This window comes from Mercurialis annua, linkage group LG7, assembly GCF_937616625.2.
Source record: "Mercurialis annua linkage group LG7, ddMerAnnu1.2, whole genome shotgun sequence".
Classification (NCBI taxonomy): domain Eukaryota; kingdom Viridiplantae; phylum Streptophyta; class Magnoliopsida; order Malpighiales; family Euphorbiaceae; genus Mercurialis; species Mercurialis annua.
In genome coordinates this window covers 3321456-3341450 of record NC_065576.1, presented here as the reverse complement: position 1 = coordinate 3341450, position 19995 = coordinate 3321456, and the positions used below count along the sequence as shown (strand labels likewise).

At 31.9% G+C, this 19995-nt stretch overlaps 2 protein-coding genes across 2 annotated transcripts; both read left to right on the top strand.

The window, feature by feature from the left end:
• The first annotated feature begins 201 nt into the window (after positions 1–201).
• LOC126655337 (uncharacterized) lies at positions 202–6039 on the top strand. Its single transcript, XM_050349467.2, has 3 exons — positions 202–362; positions 1537–3394; positions 3977–6039. Exons 1-3 carry the CDS (start codon positions 289–291, stop codon positions 6011–6013), a joined length of 3969 nt encoding a protein of 1322 aa, XP_050205424.1. The 5' UTR covers positions 202–288; the 3' UTR covers positions 6014–6039.
• A 9161-nt stretch (positions 6040–15200) lies between these two features.
• LOC126656313 (uncharacterized) lies at positions 15201–19647 on the top strand. Its single transcript, XM_050350850.2, has 10 exons — positions 15201–15451; positions 15826–15936; positions 16118–16234; positions 16813–17340; positions 17424–17791; positions 17875–17974; positions 18181–18240; positions 18685–18768; positions 18879–18995; positions 19218–19647. The coding sequence occupies exons 1-10, from the start codon at positions 15374–15376 to the stop codon at positions 19518–19520; spliced, it is 1866 nt and encodes a 621-aa protein (XP_050206807.1). The 5' UTR covers positions 15201–15373; the 3' UTR covers positions 19521–19647.
• Positions 19648–19995: the final 348 nt, after the last annotated feature.

Here is a 19995-nt window from a genome sequence, read left to right as displayed (position 1 = left end):
GTGAAAGAGCCGTCAAATGAAAGAAGGGTAATTTGATAATTTGAAGCGCCCCACTATTGGTTCCTTTTCTTTCTGTCTGCTGTCGTCGTCGTCGTCTTAGTGTGTCGCTGTGGAAGCCATTCATTCACTGATTCTCTCTTATTATTATTATCACTTCGCCTCCGCTGCTCTCTTATAAAATCACACCCTTATACCTTCTTCTTCCTTTTTCAATATTTTTCTCAAAAAAAAAAACTAAAAAAAAACGAGTTAATCGCCGATGATTACCGTTGTGAAGTTTTATCAGCTATGAAGTTTTCTTCTTTAATAATCAGAGCTTATCAAAATCAGCAGCAGCAGAAACTCTCCATGTGTTACTTCCGGTAACTATTTCATCATCGCTCGCTAATCTTTTCTTTGTAAAATAGTGTTTGTATACACTGATGATTAGCTTGTGATTATAGCGGAGCTTGCGTGCTGTAAAATAATCGGTTTTCGTGTTTGTTTTTGTTAATTTAATTTGTTTAGTTGTTTTTTTTTTTGAGTTTTGTTATCGGTTTTCATTTGGCGGCGGTTTAATTCTACTGTATTTGGTATTGAAGAGCTTTTTTTAATTATTTTATGTATTTTTTTTATTTAAATAATAGTATTAGGTTTAGCTCTTTGTAATTCTAAAATTATTTCAGACTGTAAATAACGAAAGATTGGATTTTTTTTGTTTTGTTAGTTTTATAGGTAAAAATGAAATGGTTAGAAATTTTTTATTTTGTTTATGTCTGTGAAAATGCTTTTGCATTTTGGTATTGACATTTATTAATGCAAACAGGAAAGTTTAATTAATTTTAACTATATATAAGAGAAAATATGTCATATAAATGCTAAATTAGTTCAATGATCATGTGCAGAAGAAAAAAAACTGTATAATTTCATTAGATTGCTTTCCATTTTTGCCTATATTACGATTTTGTTCATTAAAAATTTGTGTTATTGTTTACTAAATTGAGACTGTTTCTGATTATTTTTTCCTGCTTATATGCTGTTAAAGCTTGGGTTTTGGTGTGAACCTGATATTCTTTGTTTTGAAAGAGAAACTACAGTGTCAGTGTCAAGTCAATGTCTTTCACATTGAACAATAATATGGTGAAATTGACTTTTATAATTTGCTGTTCAAGTTCTACATGATTTTCATGTGATTGTATTGTTTCATCTTTTTTACTCTATTTTATTGCCTTTTGGAATGTTGTAAATTCTTTTTGTTGTGTGAAAGTCGGAAAATGCAAGAATTTGATCGAGTTAGTTCTCCTGTTGGAAGCTTTAGTTGCTAAAATTCAACTATTTTGAATTAATAATGCAAAGCATTTTGAAGGTATTATGGGAGTAATAAATGCATGCCAAACTTGACTTGATTTTGTGATTTATGAAATCAGTTGACTTTCAATTCTGATACATAATTCACCCTAACAATGAATTTAAGTATAACATGACAAGAAGTTTATCAATATTCTAATTGTTAAGCCAGTCTCACCTGTAATGTATTTGATTTGGTTGTTCGTTCAGGGAAATGTTTCGCCAGGTCAATCCGTTCCTTTTCATTCTGCTTTTGTCATGTACCTTCTTTTACCTTGCTGCATGTGGACCGTGCTTAAATGGAGGGATTCAGAAATCAGCTGAGTATAATGGCTGCGAGTCCCTTGGAGATGATAGTGCTTTATATAATCAAGATGCTATTGTTGCTGATGCGAGGTCCGACTATAGTGATGGGAGTTCGGGGGCCCACATAAGTATCAATAGTATTTGTACCAGCTCTCATACTTTTTGTTTTCCTTCAACATTGTCTGGTTTCTCATCTTATGAGCACAAGCTCAAAAAAGATTCTTCTGAAGTTTCTAAGACGGAATCTGATAGATTGTCATCTATAGGACCAACTAAGGGGAGCAAGGGGGCTAGTAACAGGAGTTGGTTTTCAGATTCTGGTATGTTTGAGTTACTGAATGGGCAGATTGTTTCTTGTTATTTAAATGCCATGGACGGTCTCAATGAGCTACCATCTATGCAAACGGGTAGTGCCAATCAAAATGATCCTTTATGTAGAGGTCCTCTAATGATTGAGAAAAGCACAGATTTTAGGCTGAACATGAATATCGAGATTAAAAAATCTAGTTCTTTTGATGTTTCAACATCACCACCTCATGTTGAAATTAGCCCTCCGGTTCTTGACTGGGGCGATAAGCATCTATATTCTCCATCAGTAGCTTTCCTAACAGTAGCTAATACATGTAATGATAGCAACTTACATATCTATGAGCCATTTAGTACCAATATACAGTTTTATCCTTGCAATTTTAGTGAGTTTATTATAGGACCTGGTGAAGTGGCTTCAGTTTGTTTCGTGTTTTTACCAAGATGGCTGGGCTTGTCCTCAGCTCAGTTGATCTTGCAGTCAAGCTTTGGTGGTTTCCTGGTCCAGGTTAAAGGCTACGGTTTAGAGTCCCCTTACAAGATTAGTCCTGTTTTCAATCTGGATGCTTCTAGTGGAAGGCTGATTCAGAAATTGTCTTTGTTTAATCCTTTCAATGAAAACATACACGTAAAGGAAATAAGTGCATTGATATCTGCTTCTCAGGGAAATGATTCGCATCACACTAAAGCAATCTGTAGTCTAGAGAACTTACAAGATTTTAATGGGCAGAGCCTGCTGAATGTTGAAGACTGGTTGGTTGTCAAGAGAGGCCAAGTAGGTTTCCCATTGATGGCTATGAGGCCCCATGAAAATTGGGAGATTGTTTCTCATGGTAATGAAACTGTCATAGAGATGGATTTCTCATTTGAATCTGAAGCAGAAATTGTTGTTGCTTTGTGTGTCCAGTTGCTTAGGTCTTCTCAGGACGAGCCTGATACCATTTTGGTTCCTCTTGAAATTGATCTGGATGGAAAAGTTGTTCATGGTGGTGTCCAAGGTTCAGCTTCTGTTTCTTTTGAGGCTTGGGTGCCATGTCATTCTAGGAAAACTTGCATTGCAATCTCTCTGAGAAATGAATCTCCTCATGTATTGAGAGTTGTCAAAATTAATGAAATTTCAGCAAGAAAAGTTTTCACGATGAAGTACATTCCAGGCTTGCTACTTTTCCCAGGAGCTGTTACACAAGTTGCTACAATTACTTGTGCTCGGCTGGTTGATGAGTTACATGATTCCCCACCTGAAATTTCCAATGGAAATAAGAACTGCAAACTAGTTTTATTGACAAATGACTCTAGCAGCCCTCAAATTGAAATTCCTTGCCTAAACATAGTCCATATTTGTTCGAGACATCAAAAGACTTCGTCCATTGGACTCGATCTTCATTCTGAAAATGAATCTTTCAATAGAAGGACAGGAGCATTGGACAGTGGTAGGAAGTTTCCATCAGAGATCGTGGTATGCTCAATCTTATTTGTCCTTTTCGATTTTGCAGCCTTCTTGATATTGCATTCCTCGCTTATACTTGCATGATTAATTGCATTCCTCGCTTATCATGGTATGCTCAACTTTGTCTGTCTCAAAAGTTTGGGGATTGAATTGATAATGTGCAAATTGACAAGTTAAAAAATGTGCCGATATTGACTGGTGGCTGTATTGAAAATCCAGTAAAGCGAAAAAAAGGTAGACATAGGATGTGAGGGTAAGTGGTGGAAAATGTCAAGTGGTTTTGGGCTTGATATTCGGCCTTTGCCGCTGTTCCATCTATATTGTTATCAAACCCTAAGATGAATGAAATGGGAAAGAGGTGCGTCTGCCTGTGTTGGTTCTCGTCTTGTTGACCATATATGCTTTTATTTTTTAATACATGGAGTCAGTTTGGGCGTGTGAAGTCCATTAGTGTCATGTAACAGGTTGCAAGATATTTGATATTTTAGTGTCGTGTGCTATCAATTAATTTTTTTTATTAGTCCCATGTTCATTAATATCTTATCATCTATGTTCATAATAACCGAGTTAATGATGTTTTTTATATTGAAGGCATCGGAGAGAACGGAAGGTGATGATAATCTGCTAGAAAACTGGAAATCTCAAGGTACTTCTAACAGCATGTCTGTGCTCGATTATCATGAAGTACTTTTCCCAATGGTTCAGGTTGGAACTCAACACTCTCAGTGGATCACTGTAAAGAATCCTAGTGAACAGCCAGTTGTAATGCAGCTCATTCTTAACTCGGGACAAATTGTTGATGAATGCAGGGGCGCAGATGACCTTATGGAGCCCCTTTCTCCAAGTATGTTGGTCCATAATGAGTTTACAACAACTAGGTATGGGTTCTCAATAGCAGAGGGGGCACGAACAGAGGTGTATGTTCATGCTTATGGTGAATCATCTCTTGGGCCGATTTTCTTTCATCCTTCACATCGATGTGGGTGGTCAAGTTCCGCTCTGATAAGGAACAATCTTTCTGGTGTGGAGTGGTTATCTTTGAGAGGATTTGGAGGATCACTTTCTCTTGTCCTGCTTGATGGGTCTGAGCCAGTTCAAAGCATTGAATTTAATCTTAACTTGCCATTTCCGCTGAATATCTCTACTTCAGACCTGTTATCTCATGTAGGGGAGGCTACTTATGCATGTTCGAAGCCATTAACAAAAGAGCTGTATGCCAAAAACATGGGAGACTTGCCCCTTGAGGTGAAAAGGATTGAAGTTTCTGGAACGGAGTGTGGGTTGGATGGTTTTCTGGTTCATACTTGTAATGGATTTTCTCTCGAGCCAGGTGAGACGATGAAGCTTCTGATATCGTATCAGTCTGATTTTTATGCAGCAATAATACAAAGAGATCTTCGACTGGCCTTGGCTAGTGGGTTTCTTGTTATACCCTTGAAGGCAAGTTTACCGTTACACATGTTCTATCTTTGCAAGAAATCAGTATTCTGGATGTGGTTGAACAAATTCACGGCAGTGTTCCTTCTTTCGGCTTCCCTGATATTTCTGATTTTTTGTTGCATATTTCCTGAAGTGATCAATTTTGGCTCCCAGGAGTACTCGTACAATAGTGAGAAAAACTCTATGACCGCAGTGAGAAATTCAGGAAAATCTGCTCGCCTGCATCATAATCAGAAGAACAGTAAAGTCTCTATATCTACAGAAATGGATGGCTTGTTAAGATCAGCTACAGGAGGAAAAATCTCAAGGAATAAATCAGGTTTTAAATATCCTGATGATAAATTTGGACCGTCCACAGACCACGGAACTTCAACCTATCATAACGGGCTGTCATCTCTGGAAAAACACAAACAGGTTCCGTCTTTGTTGTCTAAATCTGTAGAAGTCGAGAATTCTGTTCCACTTGAAGCTTCCCAACCTTGTAACCTCACCGTCAAGATCATAAAAGAGAAAGGAAGACGACGGAGGAAGCGAAAAGGTATTGCAGCAGGTTTAACAGGACTTCTTGACGTCTCGAGTAGTCAAAGTGGAAATTCTACACCTTCATCTCCACTGTCTCCTGCGACATCTCTTACTCCTAATCGTACATGGTCACCATCTCATGACACTGACCGTGCAGAGGCTAGAGAACTACTTAAACAAGTAGATGATCAACAATGCGTGAGGGTTCAAGTGGCTGAGCCCGCTTCCAAGGCAACTATATTGAAGTCCAAGGATCCCTTAAAACGCGTCTCATCTAATCTGGAGCAACAGTCATTGCCAGAAAAAACTACGCGTAAACCTGTTCTATCGCCTTCCGCTACTTTTCCGTCAACTGGCAGGACCGTCTCTAATCTATTGGGCTCCACACCTTCACTAGCTTCAACATCTACAATTGCTCCTCATGCTCGCGCTCCTGGGCCGAAACTTTATAGCCAGAACAAGGTAGAAAAGGTAAGCGATGATTATACATATGATATCTGGGGTAACCATTTTTCTGGACTCCATTTAGTAGGTAGTTCAGATGTTACAACCTTGAAAACTTCAGTGACAGAGAACAATTGCAATAGCTTCTTTGTAAGTGGTCCGCAAGCTCTTGTTACAAAAGTTCAACCCAAATCAGTAAGTTATATTCAAGAAGAGGGTTAATAATATATTCCTAATAATTTAAAATATCTCTATGGCTCACATAATCTTCTTAACTTGATTTTTTTTTGTAAATGCATAGTCAAATTCATGCATAGTCGAGCTACTTTGTGCATGCATAGTCGAATTCATCCATGCATAGTCAAGCCTAATAATTTAACTAAATGACCATCCTTTTGCAATTAACTTGTTAAGGTTAGCAATCAAGCCTAATAGCCGCTATTAGCTGCTAATCAATACTTTATCACCAAATAGTTGGAATGTCATTTTTCTATTGTGTTGATGCTGTTGCTTGAACTTTTCTTCTTAAAATCCTGTTTAAGTAAGTTTTTTGGATGTTGCATTTGATCACTGGTTTTCCAGAGCAGAGCATAAGATGACTTTTTATTATTATTATTATCAAGTGTTTTCTTGGTAGAATATGATTTTTAATTTGAACTGTTTGGTAGAATAATTACTTGTTCACTACAATTCAGTGCTATTTAATTTGCTAAAATCTCTTCTACGTTTGTAGTTTCTCTAGTTTGTTTTAAATTTGACTAGTTGCATTTTTAAATTGTAATTTGATTTATCTAAAAACAAAAACCTCCTATATATTTTTTTTTTTAGAACGATACCTCCTATATATTAGTAGTCTCTAGTAGTGTTCAAGTTTTAAAATTGATGAAAATGAAGAATAACATAAACTAAGTGAAATTGGTAGCAAATAATTAGGTTAGTGCAGGCAGTGGTGGGCTACATGATGGAGGAGTGTTGGAAGTTTGTCTGATGGGTTATACTAGTCACTTTGTTTTTAGTCTTGTTATGGGCTACTTATTATTTTTCCTTGCTTGTACTAGGTTTAAGGCAGGGAGGTTTTGTCTTAGGCCTGATTCATGATATCTCATACTTTTGATCCCATATCTGTCTAAATTGACCACCCTTCAGTAAAGTGACTCTTTTTCTGCAGTCATTATTTGCAGGTATCGTCCGCACGATAATGCACGAAAAAAACAAACATTTACCACTTGTTATAGATAATACTACTGTTAGAGTTTCATCTAATAGTTTAATTTTGGAGCGAATTAGTTATTCAACTCGGATACACTTTATGATAAAAAGACCTAGAGTTTGATCTTTGGCATCTCTATTTGATTAATTAATGCACAAAGTAATGCATGCTTTAAACCCAACCAAATGAGTATTTGCATGTATGGGAGTGTGTTAGAGATAATAATATCATATGAGTGAATAATATCATATGAGTGAATTTTACGATTCAAGAGTAATGAAATTTTCACGAAAGAGGTTCATAGATGATCCGGCCTGGGGAAAAAAATTCTATTTACATATAGTTGGTGGAGCTAATTGATAATTTGGAATGGTGATATAAAATATGAGTGGTACAATTGGTCGACTAAAAAATATTCTGAGAATCAAGACTAGTGAATGTGCAAATAAATTACGGTATCATACGGTCCGGTGTCCTGCATCCTGCATATATGATGTATAACTGCAATGACAAACTGAGAGCAAGCATGGTAAAAGAACAGAATAATAGGTCTGCAATACAGATAGTTAGAAAGCTGTAACTTTCAGGATAGGTGGAGGCAAGCTTTAATCTGCAAAATTGCTACAAAATGAAGAGTATAGAGTACAGATTACAGATAAGACGCCGATTATAATCCGTAAAATGTTGATGGTGACGATAGAGTGCAACTGTTTGCCATGAGCCAGCAACAATTATGGTGTTGCATATAATGACTCCATTAATTGGTAGCTTACTGGGACCAAATTGTATATAATTGTTTTCTCTAAGGAGCTGGCAGTACCCTTTGGACAAACTAAATTGGACAGAGACATAACTATTTGCTAGCAACAGAATCATATCTTTCAATGTCATCCCTTGTTTGTGGTCTCATTTTGTTTTAATTGGTTTTGAGAGCCTTTTTGCCTCTCTATTTCTTGTTTTTGGCTCTTGAGTGAGTTCATCATAGTAAGAAACACAATTGCATTGCTAACCTTCCGTAACGCGGAAATGAAAATGCCGAAACAAGAGATGTCCAAATTAAAATATCTTTTGTAAAAATAAATTATAACGATAGAGTTGCGGGGTTTTAGAAATATTTTTGAAAACGAAAATGAAATGTAAGACTAGAGAAGTTTTCATGAGACGTACCTTATCATTGAGATGTTTTTTTGTACTCATTTTTACTTCAAGTATATGTAACCAAACCTTTTTTTATTTATTACAATTACAGAAATTTGAACATAAAATTCTTACCATTAGATTATATATGTTTTCATCTGTTCGGATTGTCAAATAATCAATCCACCATAAACCTCAAATTGTGGGGCGAAGATTCAACAATAGCATTATCTCTAACATATCTTATCATACTTTACGTTGTTACTTTCGTCATACAACTCTTGTATCATGTCAAATAACCAATCTACTAAAATATCATATTATTGGTGAGACTCCAACAATAATATCACTTTTAAAACCTTTGCACGTTTACCTTATAATATTCGATCATAAAGATTCGGGTCTCATTAAATAATCAATCCACTCAAAATGGCAAGTCGAGTGGCGAGGCTCAAACAATATATAATATTATCTCTAACACGGACTAATAACACCTTTTATCTAACCTAATTTGAGATTAATGTTCTGTTAATTCCTTAAAAACATAGTCTTAAATTCGATGGAGAAGCATGTTGAATTAGTTAGGTTTGCATGGGAGAAAAAGGAACCGCTGGAAGTGGTCCAAAATGAAAGGACCACAACAGCAAATAAAGAGTGCGACACAGCATCGTTTGCCATGGCTGTTGGGTACTTTTCATATGCTAACAAAGGTGCCTCAGACAATGATGGCTTCTTTAATTTCTTCCCATCTAAATAAAGTCTGCTACCGTTTCTGTAACTCCGGTAACTTGTAATCAACTCTTTTTATTATCCACTTCACATTAATTAATGTAACATGGTAATATTAAATAGAGATCTCAGTTCTTCAGAGTGTTGCTTTTTGTTGGAGATATGAAATTAATCGCGGTTGAAACTTTATTTAATAGTTTGATTTAATTGTGTCTAAGTGGCGTATCAAGTTCGCACAAAATATGAACTTATAATTTATTCGAATCGCGTGGCATCTTGATTAGCTACCTTTTTTTTCTAAATTATATAAGATTACACATTCAATTGTCGTGTTATGTGTAGGTGCAATTAAACAATATTAAATTGAATAAATTTCTTGCAAATTAAAAAATTGAATAAATGTAATTTGCTAATTAAGACGTATGTAATAATTTTTTAAGACATAATAATTATTTGTAAATTAAGACTTAATAATTATTTTTTTAATTTTTGTGTTAAAGACAAATGCGATAAATATTATGAATCGGAGAGAATACTCATTAAAATAGGTTGAAATTGATGTTTTATTAAAAATTTGAAGAATGAATTAAAAAAATTGAAAAAATATGATATTTTTGAGTGATCATACTTTTAATTATTATATTTTGATGTTCAAGGTTTTATCCTATCAATTCAGTTACCATTATAACAACCCAAAATCGAACTTAATAATTAATTAGATTATTTCTATTCCATCAACTTAATTCAATCTATTATGTTAACTCCATTATGATCCAATTGTACTCACCTCTATGTTTGTGGATATATGTGGTAATTAATCATGGTGTCCTTTGAAAACCAGTTACTTTGTGATTTATTGTGAAGAATCTAATAATTAATTTAATTGGTCCATTGTATCTGATTGATTACAAATAAACTTCTAATTCAAGAGTAGCATAGAATCCCACTATATTAGTACTTCTATAGTTCTTTATAATTTTATTTAAGCACAAATGGATTTACCTATCCAAAATTTTACTCCATCGATGGAGCAATGTTAATTTTGCACATGTAAATGTATAGCATCGCGATGCATAACTTCAAACGAGTTACGATTAATATTTAAAAAATATTGAAAAGAGTATCGTATAAATTAAGATTTAAAAGTCGCAATATATATGACCATTGCATTGATAAATTATTATTTTTCCTTTTATTTATAATCTCCGATATATAAAATGTCCAGCCATAAATTTGGTGAATGTACATATAAAATGTAAGAGATAATTTAAACAAAATTAATTGTTGGCCTATGAAGAAAAACATCATATTGGTTTTTTTACTGATTATACGTGTACATAAAATACAAGCTATAATTTGATATAAATAATAAAAAAATAAATCGTTATAAAATTTGGTAAAAAATTACTTAAAACCTCCTGATCACTTCCAAGGAAATTTAATCACTAAACTAAAACAAATTAAAATAGACTCATCAAATTGAAATAAATGCAAATTACATTGATAGTCAGAAACAATTATCCGAACAACTCCACAATCCCTCACAATCATCCAAGGAGCCCTAAATTCTATGATATAATCAACCCTTGTCCCTTGCTGTTTGGGACCATACAATGCATGCTTCTTTACAATATACAGTTATAAAGTTTTATGTAGGACACAATTTTGGGACCATATTATTGGAATTTTTCTAAGCTTAGTATTTTCTTTTTTATTAATCAGCCATAATATAATTCATATCTTAAAGTTTCTCATTTGATGACACTTTGTACGGACATGAAAGGTTTGTGGCATCTCTTATTTGACATTGTTAGAAACATATGGTTTATTATTATAATATTTTTGAAAGATTAGAATCTTTTTGTAATAGATTTTAATTTACTATAGAATTTAATTTGTTAATTAATATGAAAATTTGGGTGTTCTTTTAAATATTAATAATTTTAACTTTTTATGTTTATATTTATTATCTAATGATAATAATTTTTGAAAAGTATCGTTAAAAAACATTAGTATCAAAACTCATCTAACAGTAAAAATATTGTTTACCAATTTTTGTTGTAGTGTCTAGTGATATTAATACACTAATCAAACTGTATTAGTTCTTGAAACTTTTAAAAAATATACTCCATTTATCCCGAATTGATAATCCACTTTATTATCTTAGCGTCTTAAACTATTGACCACTTCCTATATTTGATATATAATTTAAAAATTAAAAACCTTATTTACTACTATAATTACCTCCAAATGAAATAATTGTCTCATATTTTATATAAAATGCAACAACAAAAAACTAGTTATTAATATACTTGTTTAGTACGATTACATATAATCATGCTAAAGATACTTTGTATTTTAACTAATTTTTTATTGTTATGTTTGTGTTTGTTCAAATGATGTATTATTTTATTAGTTCATAAAAATGACTTAATTGGCTTGCTTTGTTTTGTGCTGACAAAAAGATTATGAAATGATGTTGTGTGCATGACAATGCGAAAAGCATATGATAAAAGAAAATAAAAAGACAATGTGATTGCAAAGCATATGATATAGTGAAGGGAAAGTGGGAGCTTGAGACTGAGTGGATTAGGCACTTATATGAAAGATCCATGGTGGGATATAGCTATTTTCTCCTCTACCATAAATCTATTTTTTTTCTTTTGATAAATAGAGTATAAAGATGATAAAATAAAGGTAAAATTTATTTTAAAATTATTCATAAAAAAGAATTTATTTTACAGTTTCTATATATTTTTTAATTTGTCCCTAATTTTCTTTTTTATTTGGCCCTTCTATTTTTAAGATAAATTTATAAAATCCTTGTGTTAATAAAATGTGAAAGTGTGATATATTTTCAGGAATCGAATAGACATGTTTCCAAAAGGACAAGAATTAGATAAAAAAAAATAGAAAGATTTTATAAAAAATTTCCAAAATATATAGACCAAATAAAAAATAAGTATTAATTAAATTCATTTAATTTGAGAAAAACCCTAAAACTCTCTATTTTCTCTCTAAAAATCCTAGTTGTCTAGAGTACTTTTTATTTTTTTCTCCGACAGCCGTCAATTGGTTAATTTTTTCGTTGACGGTAGCCATTCTTTTATTTATGTTATTTTAATTTTATAGAATATAATAAATAACCCACTCTTTTTCATTTTTTTATGAATTAAAATTTATCCACGACGCACATATCCAATTCAATTTCAAGTAGCAAAAATAGATTGAAAATCTTTCAACAACAAAATGGAACCATTTACAAGCTATATTACTTTTATTTATTGTTTATTATTTGTCTTTTAAAAATAATAATTTATTATGTCTTTTCTTTAGATTTGTTGTCATTTTCTTTGTAAAATATTTGTTTATGTAGGGTTTATCTGATTGCGGTTGATTGGAGAAGTTTGATCGTGGATTGATTAAAAACTGCACTTAATTAGCATAATAGTTCTTGTAAAATAAAATAAAATTTGCATAATAGTAAATAATTTAATTTTTATTTTTGTAAGTAAAATCTGCGAATCAGGTATCATGTTGTATGTTCAATGTTAGCTTATGAGGTTTAATTTTCAAATTATTCTGAATTTTATAAATGTAACTGTTTCATATACGATTTAATGAGATTAGATGAATAAAAAAAATCATTCAAATTAAATTAAGCTCATTTCTTCATCTTATGATTTTATGATTAGTTTAATTTAATGCACCGTTATATCTTATAATCTTCCAGATTTTACTTTTAAGCAACCTTTTCGTCTTGAATATATATTTTAAATATTATACTACTACTTTCCTTTTTAGGCATTGGCAGCTATGATTTGAGTAAATAAACGGTCGGTTCATTCAAATTAACCAAAATATTTAGCTTAATTTAACCAAAAAAAATTAATTAAATCGATTTAATTAACTGTTCACTCACCCTAGGTTTAATATACAAATAAAACACACTACATTTTAGAAAGAAATTTCTTTTGAGCTAAAAAAGTCAGCTCTCTATCATATAGAGATGATGGAGATTAACAACTAATTTTGTCGATTATTCATCAACTAATTGCTTGCTCCTAACGGCATTATATCAGTGTCCTGGCTGTAATGACCAACAAAAGCTCATTAATTGATTACTTTTGGAATCTGAGCAACTCAACAAATCATAATATGGTGCTTATACTAACAAATAATAAAAATCTATAAATAAATAATATGCTGCTTATATTAATTGATTATGGTTTCATTAAACTAGCTAATTAATTGAGCTATCTTTTTTTTTTTTTTTGTACTTAACCTGATTTGTACAATTACTTGCTTAATTAAGTACTCCCTCCGTCCCGTTTAAGAAGGGACAAATGAGTTTTGCATAAAAATTAATAAAATAAGACAATATTTTATTTTCTCATATCTACCCCTATTTATTAGAGCATCTCCATTGCATGTTGTATTTTTTGTGCTATTTTTAGCACAAAATAAGATAAAATGTTACATATAGCACATATTATTGAAATTCACTCCATTGCAAAATGCTAAACTAAATGATAAATTTATAATTTTATAAGTGGTTATCATTATTGATGGCAAATCTGTAAATAATTTAGATATAATAAAATTTGGCATATGCTAAACTTTCTAACAAATTTGGCACAAAATTTAGCATATGCTAAATTTAGCACATGAATTAGAAGTGCAATGGAGATGTATTTTTTATACTAAATGCTAAATTATAGCATTGTGAGGTAATTTGGCACTAGAGTGGAGATGCTCTTAGTGTAGTTTCTCCTAATAATAGTATAGATTTATTGTAACTTAAGTTGCATTTAATACATATTGAAATAACTAACGGGATAAAAGTGGAAGTTCAATATAAATTGGCACAGAAAACACGATATGACCTTCTTAGATGGGACAAATAAAAATGGGATATGTCCCTTTTTAAACGGGACGGAGGGAGTATATGATATGCCGAGAAGAAACTTAAGGAGCATGACAAACAACTGTTTTTTTTTTAAATTGTTAGGTTGTTTTAATTATTTTATTTGTTTTAATATTATTACCTCCGTCTCAATAGAGTTGTCTACTTTACTTTATCAGAAAAGCAATTATTGTTTATAGATTTTGTAAAAAAATTCTTACTTTTCTTGTCATACCTCTATTTAATATAGGGTCCACTTGCAATTTACTTATTAGTGAATTTTAAATAGGGATAATATAAAAAATTTAAGTGTAAAAGTTAGTTACTTTTTAAAAGTGTATAAAAATTTTGAGATAATTTTTTTTAAAGTGGACAAATCTGTTATACGGAGGGAGTAGTAGTTTTTTAAACTCATTATGTCCTTTTCTCTCAATCATACATTATTTTACATGTCTCACCCTCTCTTGATTTTTTGGTCTCACACAAGCTAGCAATTTAATTTTTCTTAATTAATTAATTATGTTAAGTGATACCCCATGACTCATGAGAATTTTAGAGTCGATATATGTGATGGACCACAATCGATAAATACAATTAGTTATTAGGCTAATTTTTATTTAAAATGTTTATTCTATTTAAAATATTTTTAATTAGATTAATTTTAATAAATTAAATTAATAATTATAAATTTAATAATAATAATAATGAATGATTTTTTATAGTTTTATTATCAAAAAAATTATATATATATATTATAAGTCATTTTAAATTATATTTAATAAAATTGTATTCAAATGATGAATGAATGCATTAGTGAATTAAAATATTATAGATAGTCAATACAATTTTATTTAAAAAGTTAAATATTGTAATATATATATATATACTTAATTAGGGACTTAAAGAATATTTTTTATTTACAATTTCAAGTGTTTATGTGAAAGAAAAAATGCACCACTGAATATGAAAAAAAATCATTATTAATGTTGGTTCTTGCCATGTGAGCATCAACTATCTTTGTCAAAGAGGAATTAAAAAAAAACAGATTAATTGAATATATAAATAAAAAACAGATCACAATCATAAATATTATGAACACAAGATGACATGTAATCATTTTAATATAAAAAAGTAAACAAGAACAACAAGTAGAAGAAGAAGAACACATGACACAATGATATAAATTTGCATGCAAAATCTGTAACAAACACTTTAGCAATCTAATAAATAATAATACTGTTAAATAATTAATAATTCTGTCTTTAAAGCTTCTTGATTTGTTCAATTCAAAGCTTTGAAAAAAAGAATACGTAAAATGAATTTTTGTTTTTCTTGATTGCTTTAATTAAAATATTGATCCATGCTCGTCGTTTTGTTCTTCTTCTTCCTGTCGTCTTCTGCTTGCTTTCTTTTCACTTCTCACTCTCTTCAATAATTTTCTTTCTTCTTTAATCTTAAACTCTCGACATTTTCTGTTTCTTGGGCTTTTTTTTCCCGCTCTCTGTCAAAGAAAATATCGAGTGTTGCTCTGTTCTGCAAATTTGTTTTATTTTTTTCTCTGCTTTCAAATTTTCAAGTGAGAAATTTTAATACTAAAAAAATGAACATTAGAGACCGAACTTCTCTTCAGGCAATGAAACCTCCATTAAACCATATGGATATTAACAATAACAACAAAGTAATTTACTTCTTCTTTATAATCACTTTTTATTTTTATTAGTTTTTTAATTTACTCTGTTCATTCAAGAATTTGCATGGTGTTTTGAGGTTCCTTGTTTATTGTTTATTTTGAATGAAAACTGATAAATATAAAATGGGTTTTCAAGTTTATCTCAATAGAAAAAATGGTTTATCTGATATTTCAGATTTTTGAAAGAAATGGGTGAGTTTTTGTTGATTAAAAAGAAAAGTAGAGTGTTTTAGATCCAAAAATCTGCATTGGGTTCTTTCACTCATCTCAAGAAAAGAATAAATTTGATAGCTTTTGCTTTTTTCTTTTTTCTTTTTCATCACTTAATAAAATTTCATTTTCTTATTGAAAATTTGCAACAGAAGAAGAAGATGGAGACTACTACTAAAGGAAGCAGATTAATAAATACTCAAAAATCTTCAGTTAATCGTCGACGGTTCAACAGAGAAAGAAAATTGGCTTTACTGCAAGATGTAAATATGTTATTTAATTTTGTGTTTTTTGTTTATTATTAGAGAGCGGAACGCTTCTGGGCGGAATTGAACCCACCACGTAGCAGAATGCTGCACAACGTTTATATCATTTGAGTTATAATTTATTCGGCATTTTGAATTTGTTTTTGATGTGATTTTTATGTTTGTGAATTTGTGGTAGGTTGATAAGTTGAAGAAGAAGCTTAGACATGAAGAGAATGTTCATAGAGCTTTGGAGAGAGCTTTTACTAGGCCTTTGGGTGCTCTTCCTCGTTTGCCTCCTTATCTTCCACCATATGTTAGTACAATTTTTAGTATTCTATTGATTTTATCTCTCTGTTTTTGTTTCTATGTTGAATTTTGGATTGTTGATTGTATGTTGTGCGGAAAATTGTCGAGTCCTAGAGCCTGACATTTAGGTGTTTTGTTTCTATTTTCAGAAATGCTTTTTGAAACTTGGCAATTTTGTGTTTATAACTTATTTTTGTGAAAAATGTAGTTTCTTCCTTGTCTGTTTCAGTGTTTTTCGATTCAGCGGTTTTCTTGTTTCCGCTGCAAGATAGGATGCAATGGTTTAATGAAGGAAAAGGATGATAACCCGGTCATCTTGTTGAATTGATTGATCTAATCTTTCAATTTCAGAAAGTTGTTTTTTATTTTGGTTGATTGGGCTCTAATTGTGATCCATGTTGCACGAAAACTTGTTGAGTCCTACAATTTGGCTTTTCATTTCGGTTTATATTTATTACCTATTATTATAAAAAAATCATTTTGACGTTTTCATTTCAGCATTTCCGTTTTTGGAGTCGTGCTAACGATTCAAAGATCATAGGTAAACGAACATCTTGGTTTAAATTTGTTTCTACTATGTTTCAGACATTAGAGCTGCTAGCCGAAGTAGCTGTTTTAGAAGAGGAGGTTGTTCGCCTCGAAGAACAAATTGTGAATTTTAGACAAGGGCTTTATCAGGAAGCTGTCTACATCTCTTCAAAGAAGAACATGGAGAATTCTAATGATGCAATTGAACAGCCTTCACCTACAAGGCCAAAACACTCAAGATCGAAGTCACTCTCACATAGTGAGTTCAATTCCGCTGCATTTTCAGCCAGGCATCAACCTTGTCTTTCTAGAAGTACTTCAAGTAGAAAGCTACTATCGCCTGATCCAATTCTTGATCGATCAGCACGTACTTCCGTTAGGTCTCCGCATGGGAAACAAGTTTCTGGTAAACCCAATTCCTCTTCATTTCTCGTGGATGATGGACGGGGAAAGGAGAATCAGTCATATATTAATTCTTTGAAAGATAAACAGTCTCCAGACAAGAAAACTCCGAAAATTACGACTCCAATTAAGAGAATATCAAACAAGCATGAATCCCCGGAAAAGTGCTTAAATCCATTGAAGGTACAAAAGTTAAACAGTTTTTGTATTGCATTATTGTCACCATTGTGATTTCCGTTCTTATGATTGCCCGTTCTATTGGTCAGTTAGAATCCAGATTAGTTGACCGGGAAAGAGCACAAGAAAGTTCTTCCGGCGATTCAGATGATAGAGTATCAGAACCTCACATCACACCGAATAAAGTATCCGAGGATGTATTGAAGTGCTTGTGCAGCATTTTGTTAAGAATGACAGCGTTAAAAGATAAAGCAGTGGAATCGGGGAATTTAGACATGCGTTCAGCCGTAGTTCCTATCGATATTAATCAAGAAAATGAGATTCGTGATCCCTATGGTGTCTCCGCACAGTCTACAATTAGAGATATTGGGTACTATAAGCATCTTTGTGCAATTGAAAGTAGCTCAATTGATCTCAATCGCATGATAAGTGCCTTGTCTTTTATCCAAAGATTAAAGTAAGTATTCTATTGCTCTTAAATGGCGTAAAATTTTAATTGTCTATTCTATATTCTCACTCTGTAGTTATAACTTTATTCAGATTCTTATTTGGGAAGCTTGCCTCGGTGAATTTAGAGGGTCTTACTCATCAGCAAAAACTTGCTTTCTGGATAAACACTTATAATTCATGCATAATGAATGTAAGAACTCTTTCCTTAATAAAGTTTACTTTTCTTTCAATATGATCGGCCTTTGACAAAAAAATAGTCTAGTGATTAATAATATGACTTTGGATCAGCAATAAATTTATTTTCGGGTTTTGATGACGATGAACTTCCGAAAAAAAAGTCGGCAAACATTCTACTTTTCAGCTAAGTTATGGAGCTACATTGTTTTTATCTTTCAGGCAATTTTGGAGCATGGAATACCTAAAACTCCTGAAATGGTTGTGGCACTAATGCAAAAGGTAAAATTTTTTACCTTTTATTCGTACTAACGTTTTAATCAATCAGTACTAATCAATCTCTATGGTTTCCACCAAACTGGATCCAGTGCTTATGCTTATATTCTAAGTCGCACGGAAATTAAAAAACAACAAAATGGTATTGTTTTTAGAAAATAGGTTATATATATAAAGTTTCGGAGTTTTTGAAGCATTTTCAGAAATGGAAATGAAACACCGAAACGTAAGACTCACCAAGTTTTCCTGCTACATAGCTTGTATCCACATTCTGGAACTCACCTTATACTTTCATTGCGTATCAGTATCTGTAGCATAATAAAACCTGAAATTAACAGTATTACTCCATATTGTACTAAAGGGGAGTTATTTTTCTACATGTAAGAATTTTCGATTAAATGATGATGATTTTTTTTATTGAGTGAATTAATTAGAACTATGCTTCCTCAGGCAACACTAAATGTAGGAGGGCGACGAATAAATGCAATTACAATGGAACATTTCATCTTGAGACTTCCTTATCACTTAAAATTTGTAAGTTAAACAAATCTCTCTGCTATACTGTTTTTCGTGTTATATTTAAGCACTGGATTGAAATCTTTTGTTGGAAGCCTTTGTCATGCTCTACTATTTCGTAAATATAGACTTGTCCGAAAGCTGGAAAAAGTGATGAAATGAAAGCAAGGAATGTTTTTGGATTGGAGTGGTCTGAACCTTTAATTACATTCGCGCTCTCCTGCGGAAGCTGGTCATCACCTGCAGTAAGTTTTCTATAGTCCTTAGCTATGTTGCACGGAAATTCGTCGAGGGCTATGTTTCAGCATTTCATTTTCATTTCCAAAAACGCTTCTGAAACTCCTAAACTTTATTATTTATAACCTCTTCTTTTAGTTCCACTGTTTTCTGTTTTCGTGCAACAAATATGTCCGTAATAGACTAATAGTACAATTATTCTCAGCTGACCGTGTTCTCATTACAAACAGGTAAGAGTATATACAGCATCTCATGTCGAAGAAGAATTAGAAGCAGCAAAGAGAGAGTATTTACGGGCAACGATTGGGATTTCGAGGAACAATAAGTTACTTATTCCAAAATTATTAGATTGGTATAAATTAGACTTTGCGAAAGACATCGAATCGTTGCTGGATTGGGTATGTCTGCAGCTGCCTGATGAACTCAGAAATGAAGCAGTTAAATGCCTCCAGAGAAAGGGTAATGAACCTCTTTCACAGTTGGTAGAAGTTATGCCTTATGATTTCAGTTTCAGGTTGCTTCTACATCGGTGAAAGATTTTGTCATTGTCTAGTTTTCTTTATTTTTCCATTTAAATTCTGCAATATGGAATAGACTATAGAGGGTCTGAAGTACATGTACAGTGCTATATCTGTAAACAAGAAATACATTTTTCTCAAATTTGGGGTTTTTTTGTGGCAGTTAAATTGAATTTGAAAAAACAAAGAACAAAAAGAAAAAAGAAGAACTAAATATCAACATAGAAAAATTATTGTTGGAGTTTCATTTAACAGTTTAATATACGTAGCAATTTGAAGCTGAGAGGTCAAGAAAAATTCTCGTTTGACCAATAAACAGTTGAATTATTATAGGAGAATTTGTTATTTATGTAGTATTATGATGAAAAGTTCTGAAATTAAATATGTGGCAATCTCATTTAATAAATTGAATATAGATGTATGCTTGTCCATGTATCAAGATTAATGAACATCATTCGCGCATTGAACGGTAAGGGAACATCCATCTAAC